General features: G+C 40.0%; 2 protein-coding genes across 3 annotated transcripts; both read left to right on the forward strand.

The window, feature by feature from the left end:
• The first annotated feature begins 10,399 nt into the window (after positions 1-10,399).
• Positions 10,400-13,419, forward strand: LOC115400604 (extracellular calcium-sensing receptor-like). The gene is made up of 6 exons (XM_030108601.1): positions 10,400-10,551; positions 10,636-10,924; positions 11,012-11,767; positions 11,929-12,156; positions 12,234-12,357; positions 12,512-13,419. The coding sequence occupies exons 2-6, from the start codon at positions 10,670-10,672 to the stop codon at positions 13,417-13,419; spliced, it is 2,271 nt and encodes a 756-aa protein (XP_029964461.1). The 5' UTR covers positions 10,400-10,551; positions 10,636-10,669.
• Positions 13,420-15,299: 1,880 nt separating this feature from the next.
• LOC115400603 (extracellular calcium-sensing receptor-like) lies at positions 15,300-22,385 on the forward strand. Of its 2 annotated transcripts, XM_030108600.1 has the most exons (8): positions 15,300-15,361; positions 18,988-19,162; positions 19,241-19,529; positions 19,764-20,279; positions 20,319-20,570; positions 20,657-20,884; positions 21,222-21,345; positions 21,487-22,385. In XM_030108600.1, the coding sequence occupies exons 1-8, from the start codon at positions 15,346-15,348 to the stop codon at positions 22,383-22,385; spliced, it is 2,499 nt and encodes an 832-aa protein (XP_029964460.1). In that variant the 5' UTR covers positions 15,300-15,345. The 2 variants fall into 2 exon arrangements, with proteins under 2 accessions (XP_029964460.1, XP_029964459.1); XM_030108599.1 differs by lacking the exon at positions 15,300-15,361 and having other exon boundaries at positions 18,942-19,162; positions 19,764-20,570.
• Positions 22,386-22,956: the final 571 nt, after the last annotated feature.

A 22,956-nucleotide genomic window follows, 5' to 3' on the forward strand; every position in this document is an offset into this window, starting at 1 on the left:
AATGGACCACGCTTATGTAGCACTTTCTACATACGGTAAGTATACTGGTACAGCAGAGCCCAAAGTGCGTCACACTGCATTACGACATTCACCCATTCACACACCAGTGGACGCAGCTGCAATGGCAGGCGCTCATTCCATCCACTGGGAGGTTTAGTGTCTTGCCCAAGGACACTTCAACATTTGGACGGGGATGGAGAATCAAACAAACCCAACTGCAAGACGACCGCTCTACCAACTGAGCCACAGCTGCCCCTGTTCTAACTGAATCACATCTTCAAGGTAACAGTCAGCACATAAACAGGTCAGAGAGAGACAGCAGCTTTGCAACTCTCCATTCAGTTTCACATTCAACAAAGGTAACAACTCACACGAGGCCTCCAGAAACTTCAGTAGTGGTTTCTTTATTAATAATTTCACTAGCTTTTCGCTATAAAAGCCCTTGATGTTACAATAAAAAAAAAAAAAAAAAAAAAAAAAAAAGAAAAAACACCAGCTCTAAATACAAAAGTGATGCTACTTGACTTCTTTTGCAGGATTTACAATTATTTATTGTCACTCAATTCTAGGTGTTTACAAGGATTTGTTAGAATTTAGTCTGTCCATTACTGAGAGCCACAAAAAAAAACCAAAGAAAAAAATTTAGCTGCTTTGAAAAAAAAATGAAAGGTTTGATTGATTGGTTCACTAAGCACTTGTTTATAATGAAAACACTGACTGGTGCTTCTTTAGCCTTATTTACATTTTTTTTTCCTTTTGTTGTATTTCTTTCTAATCCCACATAAAGTTTAATATCCCTCTCTCTCCCTCTCTCTCTCTCTCACTCACACACACACACACACACACACACACACACACACACACACACACACACACACACATATTGTTCAAAGGAGCTGTTGTGTGTTGTAATCAATTTTCCATGTTCTCGTAATGAACTAATGGATCAGCGTTATGATTAGGAGAAAGAACGATAAATAAACTAATAATAGAGCGATAGTCAACATCTCTTTACTGGGCAAGTACTTATAATTGGTAACTTCCACATTCCATATGTATATATATATATATATATATATATATATATATATATATATATATATATATATATATATAAAACATCTCTTATATTAGCCCATGTTTTTATCCTCTGAACCCCTGTCTGTGTGTCAGAATAAGGCTCTCTGTTGTCGCGGTGTCAGTCTGATTCACTCGCTGGCTCGTGTGTGTGTGTGTGTGTGTGTGTGTGTGTGTGTGTATGAACATATGCCTATGTGCAGAAGTTCTGTGTGTGAAAAACAAAAAAACACAAAACTGCGCCTTTGTGGTCTAAGACTTGTGTTTTACTACCTTGCTTTAGCCAAGCATCTCAGCCGGTGCGCCTTCTTTATGCATTTTATAAATCAAGTATAGGATGTTTAGTTAAACAAGAGGTGACTTGAGCACCACGGACCATAACTTCATGAATCACCACCACCAATAAATTAATTTTGAGCATCTCACCATTGAATAAACAACCACAATATTTACTTATTAATTCAGCTTGAGGACCCTAAAATTCTCATGACAGAAAATGTACGCTCTGACACCTACAGTAATCACTACCTAAAAGTGTGATAATATTATCATTTGAAATGGTAAAATAAAGCGTTGCTGCTAAACTTAAACTGTGCATGAAATGTACATTTTGCCTCAGGTTTAATGAACTAATAATAATTTGGGTTCAGCACTTTTAAGTTTTTTTTTTTTTATTGAGGTAATTTCAATGAGATGCCTTCAATACATAAATTAACAAATAAATGATAAAATGTCTTTGATTCAAATTATTATTTGATTTAATATGTTATTTGTGTTTTAAATAAATAAAATGTGTTTTTAATATTGATATTACATGTAATACACACACACACACACACACACACACACACACACACACACACACACACACACACACACACACACACTTGGGAAGCACTTAGACTTGTTTTTGTACAGACTGCAGACTGAAAGGCAGGTGGTGTCATGACATCATTTTAAAGCTGCCAATTTACCTTTTACTCAGGGGGAATGTCGGGGAAACGAGGGGCCAGCTGGGCAAGCAAAGACAAGTAACTGTTTCCGACAAGACTGATGACATCTGAGCCTGAGGCCGCCAAACAGGAGCTCACCAGGTGTTGAGATGGAAATTAATTAATTTTGAGTTCTAATTAAAGGTGTCCTCACCTTTCCAAAACAAGCCCTCCATGTTAACTAGAGAGACACTTGTAGAATCACTGTTCAGCTTCAGCCTTTCTAATTACTTTCTCATTCAATAGATATTTTTTCATCTTTATCTTCTGGACAGAGCAAACCTTTCAAACACATACTAACAGCTCTAAAGATCTAATTGTTTTTCTCACTTTTTGGAGTAATAATGATATAATTTAAAACATGAAAGGTTGTCCAAAGTCAAAAGTCGAAGTTTTGAGTCAAATACTCAATTACCAGAAGATCGATATCATCGGTAAAATACAAATACAAACATATGTCAAATGATGATAGAACAGTAGAATAGTGGTTAGTCTGTTTGAAGTCCAATGTTGGAGTGTAATTTCCTCCTACGAAAATGAATTCCACATTGAATTGATAAAAGGACACTAAACATGCACATAAAGCCTGAAACAATTTAGAGAAAACAATTATTCACTTTGAATTAGATGGCAGATATCCCAACCATTTTGAATTGGGGAACTTTGCAGAATGTGTTCATTCACACAACTATCGATCTTTGGAAATGAATCAGACAGAATTAAAATGGCAGCAGTACAGAAATACATTTTTGAATGAGCTAACCTTATGTGTAATTTCAAGTTTCCTTGGAATGGTTTCACACCATCTCTCACAGTCCTCCTGGCTGACTTTATCATGTCTGGGCCAAGAATGAAAATAACTTGGCTGCATTCACTAAAATGAGCAACACAACTTCATACTGAGCCAGCTTTGGCTGATCTGATAAGGTCTGATTGTAATTCGATTTGGCTGGATGGAGGACTTTATTCTCCAGCTGAAGAACCTGCTATTCAGGATTAGGCAACCTGAAGCCAAAAACAAGAAATTCACAAACTGATGATTTCAGACAACCTTCAAATGAAAATGCATGCATCTTTTGCTCAAAAAAAGTATGCTCAAATCAGCAACAGTCCTGTGTGAGATACAGTGTTTACCAAGTGGCGCTCTAGCTTATCGACCTTGCCGGGTGTCCGTCAGACGTAGACATCCAGGGCAGAATGAAAAGATTTTACCACAAAAGATGACCTTAGCTAAGTCCTCGTGGTTCTGTTTGAGCATGTAAAAGCTTTTCTTTTCACATTTGGTCCCTCTGGGAGTTTCTAGTGGTACTTCACAACAGATTAGCTATCTCTCTCTTACTGAAGGTCACCCTCTGAGTTCTGAAGCGTGGGGGAAATTTGTGACCACTTTAATTATGTTTATGGCTGTGTAGGAAGCAGAGGCCTGTTATCCTCAGCAGAGACTTACTGAGGAAAATGCTCCGAATTAATTTAGACTGGCATGTTTATGAGCAGCGATTAACACTATAAAGTAGCTTCAAGACATTGGTGGATGGTTTTAAATAGAACAAAAAAGATAAATCAGCAAAAATTAAGATTCACGCAGGAATAAGTTGAGCTCTGATGCCACTGAATTCAGTATGGAACTGCACAATAAACCAAAGGTTAGTGTTCTTGCCTAACAATGTCAAGCGATCCAGTCCAGTCCAGTTGAAGGCCCTTCTATGCAGAGTTTGTATGTTTTCACTGTACAAAAGGACACACCTACCACAGTGCAAAGACTGATTGGTCATCTGTCCATAGCACCAAGTTTATGACGTGGAAAAAGCCTGAATTCCTGAATGGAGGCAGGAAAACAGCACAGAGATACAAAAAAAGCGCCGTCCGAAATGGGTAATTACTACACATTTCCTATGATGCACTATGATCTGTGCATCCCTCGACAGTCTGCAAGTTCAGGTTGAACTCTGAAATTTACCCTTTAAAAGAATACCATTATTCTTAAAGGTATAATGGACGATGTTTTAGCCAATGAATGGCGTGATGCGAGTGTCAACTATTGGTCCTCCGACATGTCAATCACGCTGAAGAAACGCTTGCGTCACGCCGTCAAGCGCGCTCATACAAGCAGCAGAGCAGGTAGGATGGTCTGGCGCATAGCGAGTAACACGTTTTGCTTCGACTTTTTCGAGAAAATCGTTCATTATACTTTTAATTGATATTCTCATTATATTACATTATACTTTATTGTCCCTGTTACTGACTAAACTGTGAGTTGCTGGTAGTCCCGGCGTACGTGTCTCCCCCTGAGTAAGTTGCAATCATCCACTGCCACAGCCGTTGTATAGTTGAAAAAACAAAAGCAACGTTTATTCCACAAGTGTCACAAGATCCACGGGATGATACAAACAAACACAAAAAGGACACGGTAAGAAACCGTGTAACTCCACAGCTGGTGAAACGTCTGCGTCTTGCAGCTCACAGCCTAGCGAACCCGGAAGTACGGCGGTGCACCTTCTTAAAGGGCCAGCTACCCAATTAACGTGGCTGACGAAATGGCCAACAAAGAGAGCAGAAAATGTCAAATCCAGAACAAATGAAAATAATAATAAAAGATCCATCCTTGCTCCCTACAGTCCCACTTGGGAAAATGTTTCTTGGACTCAGGAACTGTGGCATAAATGCCTTGACAACTACAATGACAGTGAAGACATCTCCACAACATTTACATAACAGCATTGTAAATATCCCATTACACTGCACGGAACACATACGTACACCACATAATAAGAATAGTAAAACACTATCAGTAAGTGTTGCACAATCATTGGCCTCAAGCAGCGTTGTTTAGAAGCTTGATATTCAGTCTTTTTAATAGCCATTATGAGTCTGGGAGCCAAATGTGTTTCAGAAAAATGATTCCTTTTATTTTACAGATTTATTTTTCATAAAATGCATTGATGTCTTATTAGTTTCAAGAGCTTATCCTCAATGTATAACATAGGATTAATATAAAAAACTGTATCAAAAGTATATTTATATTGGTGAAATCCTCTCTTTGATTTTTTTTTAATTGGATCAACACAAGCAGTTAGTACAATGTAATTTCCTCCTTTGGTTTAAACAGGAAACGTGGATTTATCAATGAAATCTCATCTTTTTTTTTTCTTTTTTCTTTTAAAGATACCACATATCTGTCTCATATGTTCTGTGGTGTCCATACTTTTTTTTTTTTTAAGTTTTTATATATCAAGGCTGAGAGAAGCCAGAATCAATCTCAGCTGACAGTTAACACCATATTGTAGAAAACTGGTCCAACTGCATGATTATCATAGCTCCATCTTTTGGTGATAGCACAATCATTCCAAGAGATGGCAGCATTGTTCATGATAATGCAATGGTATTTCAATGGGAGGACTGGCATCTGCTGTATTGAGACAATTGAGGGCATTATTCTACTGTTGCAGGAATAAAAATATTTTCAACAACACATTTCATATTCAGTTTCTCCCCTGCAGATTCAGTCAATAAGCAGGCCTCTATTGTGCCACCAAAAAGCAGTCATTCAGTAGATTTTAGTACTTGCCATAATGAATTTTGGTAAATATTTTCACTGACGGTGTCAGTATCTGGTGGTGATTGTTAGTCTTGTCACATTAATAGGAAATATTATGACTATATAAGGACGGATATGGAATATGAATTAAAAATCCATCATTCATATTGCATAAACATCATCAGTGCACATTGTGTTTTTGTGTCAGTCTAACGCCGGGAACGCACTGGACGCGGAAGCGTCTCTGCACCGTTGTTGTGCCAAAAAGTGATTCCCTGCCATAAAGTGATTTCCGGTCCGCGGGCAGCTGAAAAGCGCAGCTTCTGTGGCTCTGCAGCAGTCTTAATTGGGCTCAAACAAGTTTGTTTCTGATCATCCAATGATGTTTATTTGTGTTTGCGTTTGATAGCCTCCTGTATGTCCAGTTGTCTTATATCGCTGTAAAATACCGGTAAGCTCGTTGACGATTTTAACCTGGCTTGTTGTTATGCTAATAAAGATGTCACGGAGGTGACACGTTTTCTTTTCTTTTTTTTTTCTTTTTTTGCACCAAAATTGCTAGATTGCTCGACAGAGTAATTTCATCCCAAGCAGTGCGTTGTACGGTTTGAAAATTGAGAAAAGGGACATTACAATGTCAAACTCAGCTTATTTTGCTTGCCAAAAGCTGATTCATGCCTCCGGTATTGCATATGGATCGATATTTTGCCTCAAAATGATTTAATATAACACAGCAGAGTCACATTTACAACATTTGAGTAAAAGCAATACTTTATATCACTTAAAAAATGAGTAAAGGGACATTACAATGTCAAAATCAGCTTATTTTGCTTGCTAAAAGCTGATTCCGCGGACTGGAATCAGCCAAAACTTGATTTCTGCCAGAAAGTGATTTCCGTACGACGCACTGCTTGGGATGAAATTACTCTGTCAAGCAATCTAGCAATTTTGGTGCAAAAAAAAAGAAAAGAAAAGAAAACGTGTCACCTCCGTGACATATCTTCATTAGCATAACAACAAGCCAGGTTAAAATCGTCAACTAGCTTACCGGTATTTAACAGCGATATAAGGCAACTGGACGTACAGGAGGCTATCAAACGCAAACACAAATAAACATCATTGGATGATCAGAAACAAACTTGTTTGAGCCCAATTAAGACTGCTGAAGAGCCACAGAAGCTGCGCTTTTCAGCTGCCCGCGGACCGGAAATCACTTTATGGGAAGGGAATCACTTTTTGGCACGACAGCGGTCAGATAGGTTAACATGGGAGGCGATCAGAAGCCGCGCGCGGCGCTTCCGCGTCCAGTGCGTTCGGGCCGTGACTTAAACAGTCTCTTCAACATTGGAAAGAAACTATGGAAAAGATCATTGACGTCTTTGTCTCTAGTTCATTTAGCGGCCTGGGCAGAGGACGCCGTCTGTTAAAGCCTTTATCTGGGGACAGACTTTTTGATCTTTTTGCAGAAGTGACATTGAGGAAATACGATCAAAATACAAACGGTTAGTCCAAAACGCATATGGACAAGTACAGACAACCGTAAATAGTCTACATGTGATCTGCTCACCAGAGCTATGCCGTTGGTAGCAATATGTTCCTAGTAGGATCATCCATGGCAGACATGTCTAATCTATGTGACAACACAGATGAGCACATACAAAACTCATGGAAATAGAACACGAGAGAGAGATAGTGTACCCTGCTCAGAGGAGGGTCCCCAGGACCCACCCTAGCAGCCAGGCTAGAAGAGATCAGTCACAACTGACCGCCTGGGCCCCCCATAAAGTCCAGGATGGACTTACACATTGTCAGCTGGCACTGCAAACTCTTGTGCACAATGTTTTTCTATTTCTCTTTTTTGAACCTGGTTTATGTGACCATCTGTGTTCAAAATACAATCAAATTTAAGATTTCTTTAAGCATTTTAAGTCAATGTTTAATGTATTGATTTTGTTCCTTATTCTTTTATTTATTTCTCGTGTTAGATTTTTTTAGGCCACAACATAGTCAAAGTGACAATCCATCCATTATCCAGTTCAGGGTTGTGGGGGGTCGAAGTCGATCCTGTGTGGGCAAATGCTAATTACACCTCAATGTCACATCACAGGGCAAACAGAGAAACAGTCGATCACTTGCAGATTGACAGGGACCAATGGTCTTGAAAGGCATGTTTTCTGATTGTCTGTGGCAGCAAGAGTGCCATAGAAAATTCATGTTAGCACAAGAGAAACACGTGAACATAGAAAGACTCCAAATGCACTCACACTACAAATATTCTAGCTGCATAAAGAATGTCCTCATCTTCAGCGCTGAAGGTCAACAGTTCCCCAGGGCATGATGGTGTAACAGGTCTGAAAGAAGGTTTCCAGTAAGCTCAGAATAACAGACTTTGGGGAGATGTCTGGAGACACTAAGAAGTCCAGAGGGAGATCATGAGCTTGTTAGTGTGCTTGTGATTTGGAAAAGCCGCTGTTGCAAATCATCGTCAGGCCTGAGGCATCTGCACTTCAACACTTCGAGTAAATCAGCTCCCAAAGGGCGCAACCAACAGAGTCTGCAGTGTTTCATAAACAAACAGGCAGCTCCACAATACACACAAACAACAAGATACTCTTTTTTTAATTAAAAGGGGCTTAAGAGGCCCATCAGCTGACTACTAAAAAACCCTGCTGATTAAAAAATAACAATAACACCAAATTAAATATCACACAGCTCAGTGCCTGGCTAAATCAGGTGTGGTAAATTGTTTATTTTTTTGGATCGGCTGTCAAAAGTGTGACTTTAATTGTCTTATTAAAACATATTTTTTCCAAATAATGTGACATTTAGTTTGAAGAAATAGAAAGGTAAATGTATAAATGTTAACCTATTCTAGTAGAAATTCATGAATAGGTGAATGTAATGAATGATATAACAAATAAAAACAATTTTAAGAAAGTTGTGAGTCTATTTATAAAGTAAATAAAAATAAGATGTTGAAGGATTTTAATATCCGCCAAGTCCAAACACTATTTTTAAATACAAAGATATCCGATGATCACAGGGACACATTTCATTCAGTTAATAATAAATGTGAGTTTGAGATAAATTTCAAATTGTAGAATGTGTTTTGAAGTTAAAGAGATTGGTGAAGGAGTATATTAGGCTTTTAACAGGAGTTTGTTAATAATGCAGACGTAAAACCCAACACACGTGAATACACATAACAACAGACTATGGTTGAAGAACCCAGACAGAGAAAAAACACATCACATGCATACACAGGGAGAAAATGCAAACTACTCCAAACAGAAACATGCCCAAACTCAACCCACACCAAAAGCAGGACCAATAACCTGCTATGGGGCAAAAGTGTGAACCAGAAACTGCTGTGCAGCTCAAGCCTCATAGACTAACATGACAAACATAACTTCCTAACCTAAGAACACGAGAACAGGAGAGAAATAAAAACACTAATTTTAACTGTATAAAGAAATGTGTTTGAAAATCCAGGTCTTGGTCGGTTATTTTAAAAAGTAAAACTTAAAACTTTTTATTATGAATGTGAACATTCAGAAAATTTTAAGTGAGTGTGAATGACATTGTAGTGCAATTCATCCTGGAAACTGAAAGAAAGGTATCCACAAGATTTCTACTGTACAAATATATATAGAGAAGGGGAAACAGTATTTATGTGCCAATAAGTTGAACTGTCCAAATCACAGTGCTGGAGCTAATCCCAGCTGACCAAGGGTGAAGGCACAGTTCATCCTGGACAGGTCACCAGTCCATCACAGGACAAACACAGAACCTCATCTTACTCTGTTCATAATGCCATAAAGTCCAAATCACTGTTAATGGAGGCTGCTGCAACAGTACACGTTTCCCCATTGTGGAACAACAAAAGGATCGTTGTGTCTTGTCTTTTCTTGAGCTCCTTGTTCGGCAGCAACCATCGACATGTGAGCAAATGGATGAATATGACTGGAAATGTAGAGCATGTTAAGCCTCCGGGGGCAGTGAACAATAATGCCAGAAGTAAAATCTATGTGGATTTTAAGAAAGAAAAATATGCTGCTTAACAGCATTGCAATATAAGGCCTGGCCAAAAAGCTGGATTTTGTATTTTTTGCAACAGAATTATTGGAACTGTAAATTAGAAACAATTCTTTCCTTTTCGTTTTTTGACTCAGACCAATGGAAGGAAAACAACCAAACAAACAAAAAGATCCTGTGTATAAATAACCTAAGCTGGACATACTGCTGTGGAAGGGGTTAAAGGTCTGGCTCATAGGGGCTCCACATCAACACTAGAATTCAAACCTGTGAACCCCCAAACACAAGCATGCTGTTTCCCCTTCTCGGCCTAGATCCTGTATGGAAAGCACTCTTAATTAACAGGTGAATTTACTGTAATTCCTCGTACAAGTATTAAAGCAGTATTTTCATATAATATCTGGTGAGAGTTATTTTTTCTACAACAATGTATTGTGCTACTTTTAATGACTAATCTCAGAAAGCCAAGAAATCAGAGCATCTCAAACTTAACTCAATAATAAATACTCAAATATCTCAACAAAACCATGATAAGATGAAAACAAGGCTGTCCTTTTCTCCTCACCTCTGATTGGATAGTGGAGGGCAAGTGGGCACTGCCATCAGCAAGGATAATGAAATGTCACATTTAAGTTTGTTCTGACCCTGACCTCAGTGACTTTCCTGAAACTCTGAGAGGAAGATGTCATTGCTGACAGCGAGGCTGGTGTACGTAGGGCTCCTGTTGGCATTTGAAACACTGGCAGTGGAGGAGAAGGATGCTCCTCTCTGTCAAATACTGGAGAGTCCCGAGTTTCCACTGTTATCTAAAGAAGGGGATGTCGTGATCGGAGGAGCCTTTTCTATCCACAGCAGAGTCTCACAACCTTCACTCCTCTTCACAGAAAAACCTGCACGTCTCAGGTGTTCAAGGTAATGTTCATGCCAAAAAGAAAAACACTCTAATGGGTTTTTAACTGATGAACACATGTTTGCTCTTCCCTCTTCTTGTCTCAGCACCAACCTGAGGGAGTTTCGCTTTGCCCAAACCATGATATTTGCTGTTAAGGAAATTAACAAAAGTAAATTTCTTCTTCCCAACGTTACTATCGGATATCGAATTTATGACAACTGTGGCTCGACGCTGTCGTCAATGCGTGCTGTGATGGCTCTGCTCAATGGTGATGAGTGGACTTTAGAGAAGAGCTGCTCTGGCCAGTCTGCTGTCAGCGCTATTATAGGAGAGTCAGAATCGTCTTCAACCATTGTCCTGTCTCGAACCACTGGACCTTTTAAAATACCCGTGGTAAGAATTTTATTAATAGATAGGGATTTTTAACATGTGTGCAAACTGTTCTCACTCTGTTTCCTTCCTGTATGCCCCTAAACTCAGATCAGTCACTCAGCTACCTGTGAGTGTTTGAGCAGCAGGAAGGAGTATCCCTCTTTCTTTCGAACTATTGCTAGCGATTTGCACCAAAGTCGAGCCCTCGCTCAGCTGGTCAAGCACTTCGGCTGGACTTGGGTCGGGGCGGTCAACAGTGACAGTGACTATGGCAACAACGGCATGGCGATCTTTCTGGCTGCAGCTCAGGAGGAGGGAGTGTGTGTGGAGTACTCGGAGAAGTTTCACCGGGCGGAACCTCAAAAACTTCTGAAAGTGGTAGAGGTGATTCGAAAAAGCACCGCCCGGGTCATTGTCGGATTCCTGGCTCACGTAGAAATGAACAACCTCCTCGAGCAGCTCAGTCTGCACAACATCACAGGCCGACAGTTCATCGGCGTGGAGGCCTGGATAACCGCCGACAGCCTGGTGACTCCCACCAGCTTCAGAGTGCTGGGAGGCTCGCTGGGCTTCGCTGTGCAGAAAGCCAACATCAGCGGCATGGATGGCTTTTTGACAAAAGACTTCTGGGAGACAGAATTTCAGTGCGAGGAGGCGATTGACGACACTATGGCAAAAACAGCGACTTGCACAGGAAGCCAGGATCTAATTAAGCTGAAAGATTACAATGATGATGTGGCCGAGCTGAGATATTCTGCTAACATATACAAAGCAATCTACGCTGTTGCTCATTCTCTGCACAACATTCTCAAGTGCTCTGACAATCAGGGCTGTGACAAGACAGTGAAGGTTACACCTGAGCAGGTAAAGTGATTCTGTCATTTGTTCTTCCACGTTTCTTTCAAGCTGATACTAAGGATTTTGATATTCCTTGAATTTGTGAACATAAAAAAAAATTCCAAGCATTTCAGTGGTTTCCTATGAAGGATGACAACTTCTTTTTTTTCCCTTTTGTCTCTCTTCAGGTAGTGGAGTCTCTGAAGCAGGTAAATTTTACCATCAAGAACGGAGAGCAGGTGTGGTTTGACGGCAGTGGAGCAGCTACAGCCAAGTACGAGGTGGTGAATTGGCAGCGTGGGTCAGATGGATCCATCCACTTTGAGCCAGTTGGATACTATGATGCCTCGCTGCCTCCTGGACAGATGTTTGTCCTTCGAACTGAAGCTATAATGTGGCCCGGAGGAAGCAAAGAGGTGAATGATGGTGTGACAGTTTTCACATAGTGGTCTTCACAGACTGTTTAAAATATCTATTTTCATTTCATTCTCAGCTGCCAGTGTCAGTGTGCAGTGACAGCTGTCATCCAGGAACATTCAAAGTCCTTCAGAAAGGGAAGCCTGTCTGCTGTTATGACTGCATTCCATGCACTGATGGAGAAATAAGCAACTCCACAGGTACAAAAGTGATGAGTTACGACAATATGCATGTACAGTTTTCTTGTTACAGTCTGTGCATTGTGATCAAATTTGCTATGGCAGGTTTACAGTCTTACACTTATATATTTTGGGTGTAACAAATTGAATAATAGTAACAATATTTTGATTACAGATTCAAATGACTGCGAAAAGTGCCCCGAGGAGTATTGGTCCAATCAAAACAGAGATGCATGCGTGCTAAAAACTGTTGAGTTTCTGTCCTACACTGAAGTTATGGGTCAGGTACTTGTGTTTTTTACTTTGTTTGGGGTTTTCCTGACGATCACTGTGGGTATTCTGTTTCTGATCCATAAGGACACACCACTGGTAAAGGCCAATAACTCTGAGCTGAGCTTCCTGCTGCTCTTCTCTTTGACTCTGTGCTTCCTGTGCTCTCTGACCTTCATCGGCCGGCCCTCTGAGTGGTCCTGCATGCTGAGACACACGGCGTTTGGCATCACCTTCGTCCTCTGTATCTCTTGCACTCTGGGGAAGACGATCGTGGTGTTGATGGCCTTTAGAGCCACACTTCCAGGCAGTAATGTGATGAAATGGTTTGGGCCTGCGCAGCAGAGAGTTAGCGTTTTGGCTTTCACTCTTATACAGATAATAATTTGCATACTGTGGCTGACAATCAACCCACCGTTTCCTTTAAAAAACACAAAGTACGACAAGGAAAAGATCATCCTTGAGTGTGCCCTGGGATCAGCTGTAGGGTTCTGGGCCGTGCTGGGATATATCGGACTTTTGGCCCTTCTATGCTTTGTACTTGCATTTTTGGCAAGAAAGCTTCCTGATAATTTCAATGAAGCCAAATGTATCACTTTCAGCATGCTGATATTCTGTGCAGTGTGGATCACATTCATTCCTGCATATGTCAGCTCTCCTGGGAAGTTCACTGTAGCTGTGGAGATTTTTGCTATTCTGGCTTCTAGTTACGGGCTCCTCCTCTGCATATTTGCACCAAAATGCTTTATTATTGTTTTTAAACCTGAACTTAACACAAGAAAACATTTAATGGGAAAAATACAATCTGAATAAAAGTAGATAATAAAGAGAATTTAAAGGGACTTTACTACATAAATAGCTTTATATTTTCTGTACAGCATTCTATTAGTCAGAATATTTTCGAACAATACGACAACAGTGGAGTTATATGTAATATGATAATTTATGAGATAAGTGTTATTTTGTAATTAACTTCTGCAAATACTATATTGATTTGACTTGGATTAAAAGTAATGATGCAAGTATATTTATGACTCCCTGTGTTTTCATTTCATTTTTCACAACTGAAGCATTATTTTTGTTTAATTATGGCCAACAAGTCAAACATTTCCACCTCAAAATTGAAATTGTTGCTGTAATTAATGCAGATGAAAAGACAAATGTATTTTTTTTTTAATTTCTGTTATACATCTGTAAAATCACAAATATATTGCTGAAAACTGAAGTTTGGTCTCTGTGCTTACATGATCACTGTTCTCATCAGAGCCACACGATTTTTCTTTTGAGCTGTTATTATTTGTCAAGCCAAGTCATACAAGCAATGATTCAGAATTAAAAATATATATATTTTAATGAGCACCAAAGAAAAATAAAATGTGTTCAAATAGAAATGCCTGTACAGTAGCAAGAAAATGTGAAAATCTTTGGAATTTGAAACGTGAAACACACCTCACCTCTTCTTTTCAAACCTGACCACAAAATAAGAAAGCATACTTTACTGATCCCCACAGGGATGGCTCTGTTTTTGGCCCATCCACACTGTAGCTAACCTGACAGCCGTGGGCTGCTGCAGTGCCAGATGGAGCAGTCTGGGCCGCCGACTGAGGGCCCCGCGTGTGCGTGTGTGTGTGTGTGTGTGTGTGTGTGTGTGTGTGTGTGTGTGTGTGTGTGTGTGTGTGTGTGTGTGTGTGTGTGTGTGTGTGTGTGTGTGTGTGTGTGTGTGTGTGTGTGTGTGTGACAGGCACAGGATGACATGTTCACAAACAGACACGGAAATCTGACCTGCAGAACTTCCGATACCAAACCCCCGCCACCTTCACACTGAATAATGGAGAGTAGATAAACTTAACCCTTTAAGCCCTAAGGCTATTTTCAGAGCCTCTTCTCGAAAATGACATACCAAAATAAAAAGAGTATAGCACTGCAATAACTTGGCCTATTTGAGTGGTTACTGTCTCCTTATAAAGTGAACACTTGTAAGATTTGTCCAGATGTGTAAATATCAGTATATATGTTACTGGTTAAGTGTGACTGAAGATGGAACACAGCAAAAATGAAAAATTTTCAGTCTCGCCTAAAAAAAAAGCACTTTCAATGTGATCATCTCTTTGGAAAAGTCCAGTTGCAGCTCTAAACCTCCATCAGATCATAGACAAATATGTGAACACTCTCTCTGCAAAGGTTGACTCTGTGAAAGTGAAGCAGAACATAATTTGATAGGTTTTAGTACAGACAGGTCAGGCGATGGCACACTTTGGCACACTATGGTGCCATTTGTGAAATCAGAATTTTCTAACGTTCCAAATTATATTTTGCACTTTTATATCACTGCTGAAGTTCAATACTTCCAAACAGAGCAGTCTTTGGCGTGACTGCAGTGGAAATTCACACAGAGCGTCTGTTTACGCTCAGCAGGACGCGCCGTGCGTAAAGCCTCCTCTGTATACAGGCGCTCAGCTCCGCAGCAGCTTCATGAATACAGACACCCCGTACGTCGCCAGACTCGTCTGAGCCAATAGAATGCAGCAGGGGTCACCGACATGTGATTGACAGCTCTGTTAGCCAATCAGAACAAGCAACACACCGTCATGGCGCACACAAACTGTATGGCACTGACCAATCACAGAGCTCCTTGAGGCTAACTGGGGGTCAGTTTTACGCCCGGATTGACGTCAGAGGGGGCTAGGTGGCTAAGCTAATCCAACCCGATGGACAATAACCGCATAATTCGGACTCTATATGGCCAAAAGTCCAGGTAAGAGGCGATTTTTTTACCGCAGTTTGAAAACGCGATCTTGCTGTTGGCTGTTTTAGTGGCATTTTCTGGCAGATTCTGTGGTTTTAGACGGCTTTGAGTGGCATGGTTGTAATCAGCGGAGTCTCAGCTCTCGTCCGAGAGGCTGTTTGTGTGAATTGTATCATGTTTCATAGCGCTACGATCAATATTTCGGCAAGTGGGTTGACACGGTCACGAATATGGTTCATAATTCATTTAGTTCGTGTTTGAGCTGTGTTTGGAGTGTGAAATAATGGCTGATATATTCGGTTAGCCCAGGTTCTGCTGTTTATTTTGCGGGTAAGCATCATGACATTCTGTCAGAAATAATGCACATTATTAGACAATCTCTGAAATGTTTGCTGCCAGGCCCCCAATTGGGGGGCGCTCGGGCTTAAGAAAAAGGAAAAAAAAAGAATTGCACAAAATGTTTATCATTTAAAGCATACTTATAACTGTTGAGGTGCATCAATTAAAACAACATATCTGTCATGAATTCAAAGGACCTGACACTTGTCTTTCAATTGCAAAATCATTTTTTAAATGAAATCAAATCAAATCAAATCAAACTTTATTTGTAGAGCACTTTTTCATATTTATAAAAATAACGCAAAGTGCTGAACAGTAAAAACAGTTATAAAAACAAAAGAAAAAAAAACCCCGCACCATCAATAAGTATACACACGCACACGCACACACACACACACACACACACACACACACACCGAATTATTTGCACACAGCAGACGAGACATGGCATGGCACTAAGCATCATGGGAAAACGCTACCAGTGGGGCCGTTCACACCAGGAGAAGGCGAAGGTCATTAATATTGGGGCCTCAGCGCTCGACCCCCGACCCCGTCAGACCAAAGGGACCCCGCACACCGGAGTGTGTAGACCCCCAGGCCAGCCAGGACCAGAGGACTTGAGCGCAGTGACCCCAGCAGAGGACCAGGACCAACTCCCGGTGTGAAGGACCCCCCTCAGGAAACACTGGAGTTAAAACAGTTAAAGACATAAAAAGACATAATACAAAATAAATAGTAAGATAAGATTATAAAGTAAAAAATTAAAAAATTAATTAGTTAGAAGTACATAATAAAAATAGAACGAATAAATAGGATACATAGATTAAAATAAAAATGCTAAAAAGTAAAAATGATGGAGATAAGAACTATAAAAGGTCAATTAAAAGCCAGATTAAAAAAGGTGTGTTTTTAACCTCCCTTTAAAAATATCAACAGTCTCTGCTGTCCTGAGGTTCTCCGGCAGGCTGTTCCACAGGTGGGGGCAGTCATGGCTGAAGGCCGCCTCGCCATGCGTCTTGGTTCTAGCTTTGGGAACACACAGTAAGCCGCTGCCAGAGGACCTCAGGGCCCGCGAGGGTCGATACGGTAAAAACAGATCAGCTAAATAAGAAGGCGCAAGGCCGTTAAGACATTTAAAAACTAATAAGAGAACTTTAAAATCGATCCTGAAGCGGACAGGGAGCCAATGCAGCGACTGTAAAACCGGTGTAATGTGGGCCCGCCCCCTGGTCCCCGTCAGCAGGCGAGCGGCTGAGTTTTGTAATAATTGCAGGTTTGAAAAATTCTTTTTGGGAAGACCAGAGAGCAAGGCATTACAATAATCTAATCTAGAGGAGATAAAAGCATGCATTAGCACCTCTGTACTGGCCTGAGAGAGAAACGGGCGGACTCTGGCTATATTCTTAAGATGATAAAATCCAATCTTAGTTATGTTTTTAATGTGTGGAATAAAACTTAGCTCAGAGTCAAAAATCACGCCCAGGGTCTTAATTGATTGTTCTGGTTTAAAATCTAATAATTTTGGTAAAATTTTCTCTCTCTGGCCTTCGGGACCGATAACTAAAACCTCAGTCTTGTCCTGGTTGAGCTGTAGGAAATTCACTGCCATCCATGACTTGATGTCTGAAATACAGTTAAACAGGGTTTCTACTGGCCCTGAGTCATCAGGAGACACGGCGATGTACAGCTGAGTGTCGTCAGCGTAACTATGGAAGCTGATGTCGTGTCTCCTGAAGACGTCCCCAAGTGGAAGCATGTAGAGATTAAAAAGTATGGGACCTAAAATTGAACCTTGGGGAACCCCACACCTAATTTCATGGGTTCCTGAGGAACAAGTATCCATACTTACATAAAAACATCGATCTGTGAGATAAGAACTAAACCAGTTAAGAACAATACCAGAGAGGCCCACCAGGTGACTCAATCTGTTTATTAAAATGTGGTGGTCTACTGTGTCGAAGGTGGCACTCAAGTCCAGCAGAACCAACACTGTGAGTTTTTTATTATCTAAATTCCACCTGATATCATTTAAAATCTTTAAAAGGGCCGTCTCGGTACTGTGGTTCACTCTAAAACCAGATTGATGTCTTTCTAAAATGTTATTAATCATTAAAAAGTCATTGACTTGGTTAAAAACCAGTCTTTCTAAAACTTTACTTAAAAACGGTAAGTTGGATACTGGTCTGTAGTTATTAAGAACATTAGGGTCGCTTTAAAGGCACGGCAGATTTAATGACGAAACAAGGCACAATTTTAGTATATATTAAAAACGTTTCCATCTAACAAACTGGTTGGCTCTGTATCAAATCTAATCCATCTTTACAGATTTGGTCAATCTTTCATGGCTGCGTCTCACACACTCAGCTATGCTGTTCATCACACAGATGTGCTCCTTACTCATGTCGCACCATATCCTGTTAGACGGAAATAAACAGAGTATCCAGTCATATAACATTCTTTGCCATGGGGCATGTTACAGCAAGGAAATAACTGAATGAAAGATATGTTTCTGTATCTTGTTTATATGTAAATCAAACAAAAACAAACAAACTGAAATCGAAGCACCAAAATAGCATCAACAGGATGTGTGTGGCACCAGGAACTATTGTCAGAAAATATACTAATTTGACATACTGTAACCTCACTAATATCAACACATTCTGGTTCAAACACATTCATTTTACTATACAACACTGGAAAACCCACTCATAAGGCAAGTACATAACATGCTAATATATCTTTTTTCCATCACAAATCAGTCCACATGTATTATTTATAAATGAAATAAAAATTGTATTTGTGTCCTTCATTTAAGCACAAATTTCTAGTTATTTTTTCTAAATTAGAGAACCTTACCTGATTTGAGTTTTTTTTTTTTTTTTTTTTTTTAATTTTGAATAAAAAGATACTTTTTATCTACAACCATACATACCTACAATCATAAACTCAAAAAACAATCATTTCATTTTTTAGGTTTTGGAGGCCCAGTATTTATAGAGTATCATACAACTCCCACACATTGTTGTGATGATAAAATATTCAGGAATACAATTATTGGAATAAAGAAACAGGATCTCAAACATGTGTCTGCTTCTCCTTATCCACAAAATCATTTTAAGAGATAATTCTGAGTGAGCTATTTTCACATCCCATGGTCTGACGTCATCATGATCTGCTTTAATAAAAAAGCTTCCGTCACCGTCATCTCCAGAACGTTACAGCGTTGACTTTGTGTGCTTCTGTGCTGAAGATGTGTGACTTCATCCGTGTAATGTTTGTGTTTGTGGTTGTTACAGGAGCCTTCGGAGCAGCAGAGGACAGATCTGTTTGTAAAATGCTGGGAAGCCCAGAGGTTCCTCTCCTATCTAAGAAAGGTGATATTACTATCGGAGGAGCTTTTTCCATCCACTCTCAAATTTCACAGCCTTCACTGTCCCTGACAAATGCACCCAAGCCTCTCATATGCTCCAGGTATTGTTCTTTATCTCACCTTGCTTTTGTTCACGCAAATAGAGGTCTTTTAAAATGTTATTTCTCACAACTTTTCAGGATAAATTTCAGCGAATTTCGTTTTGCACAAACAATGATTTTTGCCATTGAGGAGATCAACAATAGCAGCTCTCTACTGCCTAACATCTCAGTGGGTTACAAGGTGTTTGACACCTGTGGTTCAACACTGCATTCCACACGTGCGGTGATGGGTCTAATGAATGGACAGGACAGTGCTCTGGGAGGAACCTGCTCCGGTCAGTCATCTGTACATGTTATCATCGGAGCCTCTGAGTCCTCGTCAACCATTGTGCTGTTGCAACTTTCAGGGATTTTCCAAATACCTGTGGTAAGCTTTTGACTGATTGATATTTGTATTAATTTGGTGGTGCTGCCTTATTTTTCTTTGCTTTTTCTGTACATTTTTTATGCTAAAAAAGAAACAAGGATTCATGCAATCGTGCGCTGGATGAAACTTCTCAATACTCAAATAAAAATCAAAATACATTTCTGAATGTTGTTTTTAGATTGTGCTCACATCTGTACTGAAAAGCTCTGTCCTCATAGAACCTCTGTTTGTCAGGTCAGTCATTTTGCCACATGTGCTTGCTTGAGTAATAGAAAGGAATACCCATCCTTCTTCAGAACCATCCCCAGCGACTACTACCAGAGCAGAGCCCTGGCAAAGCTGGTAAAGCACTTTGGATGGACGTGGGTTGGGGCAGTCAGGAGCGACAATGACTATGGCAATAACGGAATGGCAACGTTTATCGCAGCTGCAAGCCAGGAGGGGGTTTGTGTCGAGTATTCAGAGGCCATTTCAAGAACCGACTCCGATGAAGAGGTTGCTCGGGTGGTCCGAGTGATTCGTAGTGGAAGCGCAAGGGTTTTGATTGCTTTCCTTGCTCAGAGCGAGATGAACATTCTGCTTGAGGAGGCCCTGAAGCAGAACTTGGTTGGGTTACAGTGGGTGGGCAGTGAGTCTTGGATTACAGCGGGCCATTTGGCTAATAAGAGGTATGCTGGCATTCTAATGGGAGCTCTGGGTTTCACCATCAGAAAGACTAAGATTAAAGGCCTGCAGGAATTTCTTTTGAAGGTTAATCCAAGTCAAGACCCTGGCAATAACCTGCTAAAGGAATTCTGGGAATCGACCTTTGATTGCAGCTTTCAATCCAGTCTCAGCGGTCAGAGTCAGTGCTCTGGTTCAGAGAGTCTGCGGGATGTCAACAATTCTTTCACAGATGTGTTGGAGCTAAGAATCTCTAACAATGTGTATAAAGCTGTGTATGCTGCAGCTCATGCTATGCACAACTTGTTAAAATGTGGAAAAAATGGTAAATCATCTGATCACAGCTGCATCTGGAGAAATTATTTACATCCAAATCAGGTGAGAGATCATCTAAAATCAGTTAAAAAAATATTCATTATAATATACTATATGCTAAGTTTTTCATTGGCCATCTGCTTCCATAGATTGTGAAACACCTCCAAGATGTGAACTTTACCCTTCAATCTGGGGAAAAAGTGTATTTTGATGAGAATGGAGACCCTGCTGCTGCCTATGAGCTGGTGAACTGGCAGACAAACCAAGCAGGAGACGCTGTGTTTGTGACTGTAGGAAGCTATGATGCTTCACTGCCAAATGGAAGACAGTTTACCATGCAGGGAATAAATATAACATGGGTTAATGGATCCTTGAAGGTATCAAAAAACATTTATATGGCAAAGAGAATTCACTTTTGCATACATAGTGAAAGAACATTCTGAAAGACGAGAAAGGAGGAAACCATGAGAAGGTTAAAAAAAAAAACACTCTATTTGGACATTGCATGATGATTTACATCATGATTTAACTGCTCATTCATGCAAATTATATTTCACATGTTGACCAACATGTAAATTCAGAACTTAGAGCTAAAATAAAGCTAAAATCCTAGTTGAAAAGATGGGAAAATAAAAAAAAAAACAAAAGAAAAAAACAGTCATAAATAGGAACGGGAGCAAGAAATGTGACTTATAGGTTTTGGTTTTGTTGCAGAGGCCGCTGTCTGTCTGCAGTGAGAGCTGTCCAACAGGTTTTCGACAGGCTATGATTAAAGGGAAACCGATCTGTTGCTTCTCCTGCATTGCCTGTGCTGCTGGAGAAATAAGCAACTCAAGCAGTAAGCAAAGGCTTTACTATCATTTCTTACTATTAATTATGTTATAGCTTAAATGTAGACGATAAACACAGAAATAGAATTGATGCCAAAGCTTGCAGTAATATGGAAACACAATTCACTTTTGTGTGTTTTCGTTTTCAGATTCTGCAGAGTGTTCTCGGTGTGCACTGGAGTTCTGGTCAAATGAAAATCACAGTCAGTGTATTCCAAAGGTGATCGAGTTCTTATCTTTTGGAGAAACCATGGGGGCCCTTCTCACCGCGTTCTCTTTGTTGGGAGCTTCTTTAACTCTGGCGGTGTCATGTGTCTTCTTTCGGTTTCGTCACACTCCCCTGGTCAAAGCCAGTAACTCAGAGCTGAGCTTTCTGCTGCTCTTCTCCTTAACTCTGTGTTTCCTGTGTGCCCTGACCTTCATTGGCCAGCCAACTGAATGGTCCTGCATGCTGCGACACACAGCTTTCGGTATTACATTTGCCTTATGCATGTCATGTATCTTGGCTAAAACCATCGTAGTGGTGAGAGCCTTTAAAACCACAAAGCCCACGAATGCTCAGTGTTCTGCTCCACTTCAGAGAACAAGTGTTTTCAGCTGCACTTTACTGCAGGTGTTGGTTTGTGTACTGTGGCTAACTATTGCACCTCCGTTCCCCTATAAAAATACAGCTCACGCCACTGAAAGGATCATTTTAGAGTGTGATTTAGGCTCCCCTGTAGGTTTCTGGGCTGTGTTGGGGTATATAGGACTCCTGGCTTCGCTGTGCTTCGTTCTCGCTTTCTTGGCTCGAAAGCTGCCTGATAATTTTAACGAAGCCAAATTCATCACATTTAGCATGCTGATCTTCTGTGCAGTCTGGATCACTTTCATCCCAGCATATGTCAGCTCTCCTGGGAAGTTTACTGTAGCTGTAGAGATATTTGCTATTTTGGCCTCAACCTTTGGGCTGTTTTTCTGTATATTTGCCCCAAAATGTTACATTTTACTTGTGAAACCAGAGAGAAACACTAAAAAACTTATGATGGAAAGAAACCTGTCAAATTAGTTATCTATGAGTTTATGATCTATGATTTAACAGTGTCAGCATATTGCTATTTAGTTAAAAAGCTTTTTTTTGAATGTACTGCATTTGTTCAATATTTAGAAAATTTGGAAAGTTGTCAGAATAACATTTTTGGACAATGGACTTTAACTTTAACTATCTGAACCCAATTGAAATATCAACCCAAAGCTATTCTGTACCTGAACCCTTAGTTCCAGTGATGTAGATTTTTTTTTTTAATCAATGTGGTATTTTCTTTGATACATTACTTATTGAAAATAAAGGTAAGACAATCTTTTATCCAACACCTTTCAGCCTCCTTTAATCAATTAATTTAGTTCATTTTATCTTTTAAAAAACCAGCTAAACGCTGTACTAGAACACTGTTTCTCAAATTATAGTCTCAAGTAATTGGCCATGGTAACTCAAAACACGATAAATGTAAAGGTCCTCCGACAGGTTCATGCGTCTGTCAGTCAGAGCAGTGGCAATATCATTGGTTGAAGCAAACATGACATTGACAAACATTGCAATCAAGCCCCTGTAGCTTTGTGACGGGAAACTTATAAAATGC

This window comes from Salarias fasciatus, chromosome 14 (genome assembly GCF_902148845.1).
Source record: "Salarias fasciatus chromosome 14, fSalaFa1.1, whole genome shotgun sequence".
In the NCBI taxonomy this organism is placed as follows: Eukaryota; Metazoa; Chordata; class Actinopteri; order Blenniiformes; family Blenniidae; genus Salarias; species Salarias fasciatus.

Coding starts and splice junctions, on each gene's coding strand:
- LOC115400604 (XM_030108601.1), top strand. CDS start 10,670: ATGATATTTGCTGTTAAGGAAATTAACAAAAGTAAATTTCTTCTTCCC. Junction 10,925..11,011: donor GACCTTTTAAAATACCCGTG/GTAAGAATTTTA, acceptor CCCTAAACTCAG/ATCAGTCACTCAGCTACCTG. Junction 12,157..12,233: donor GGCCCGGAGGAAGCAAAGAG/GTGAATGATGGT, acceptor TTTCATTCTCAG/CTGCCAGTGTCAGTGTGCAG.
- LOC115400603 (XM_030108599.1), top strand. CDS start 18,942: ATGTGTGACTTCATCCGTGTAATGTTTGTGTTTGTGGTTGTTACAGGA. Junction 20,571..20,656: donor ATTATTTACATCCAAATCAG/GTGAGAGATCAT, acceptor CTGCTTCCATAG/ATTGTGAAACACCTCCAAGA. Junction 20,885..21,221: donor GGGTTAATGGATCCTTGAAG/GTATCAAAAAAC, acceptor GTTTTGTTGCAG/AGGCCGCTGTCTGTCTGCAG.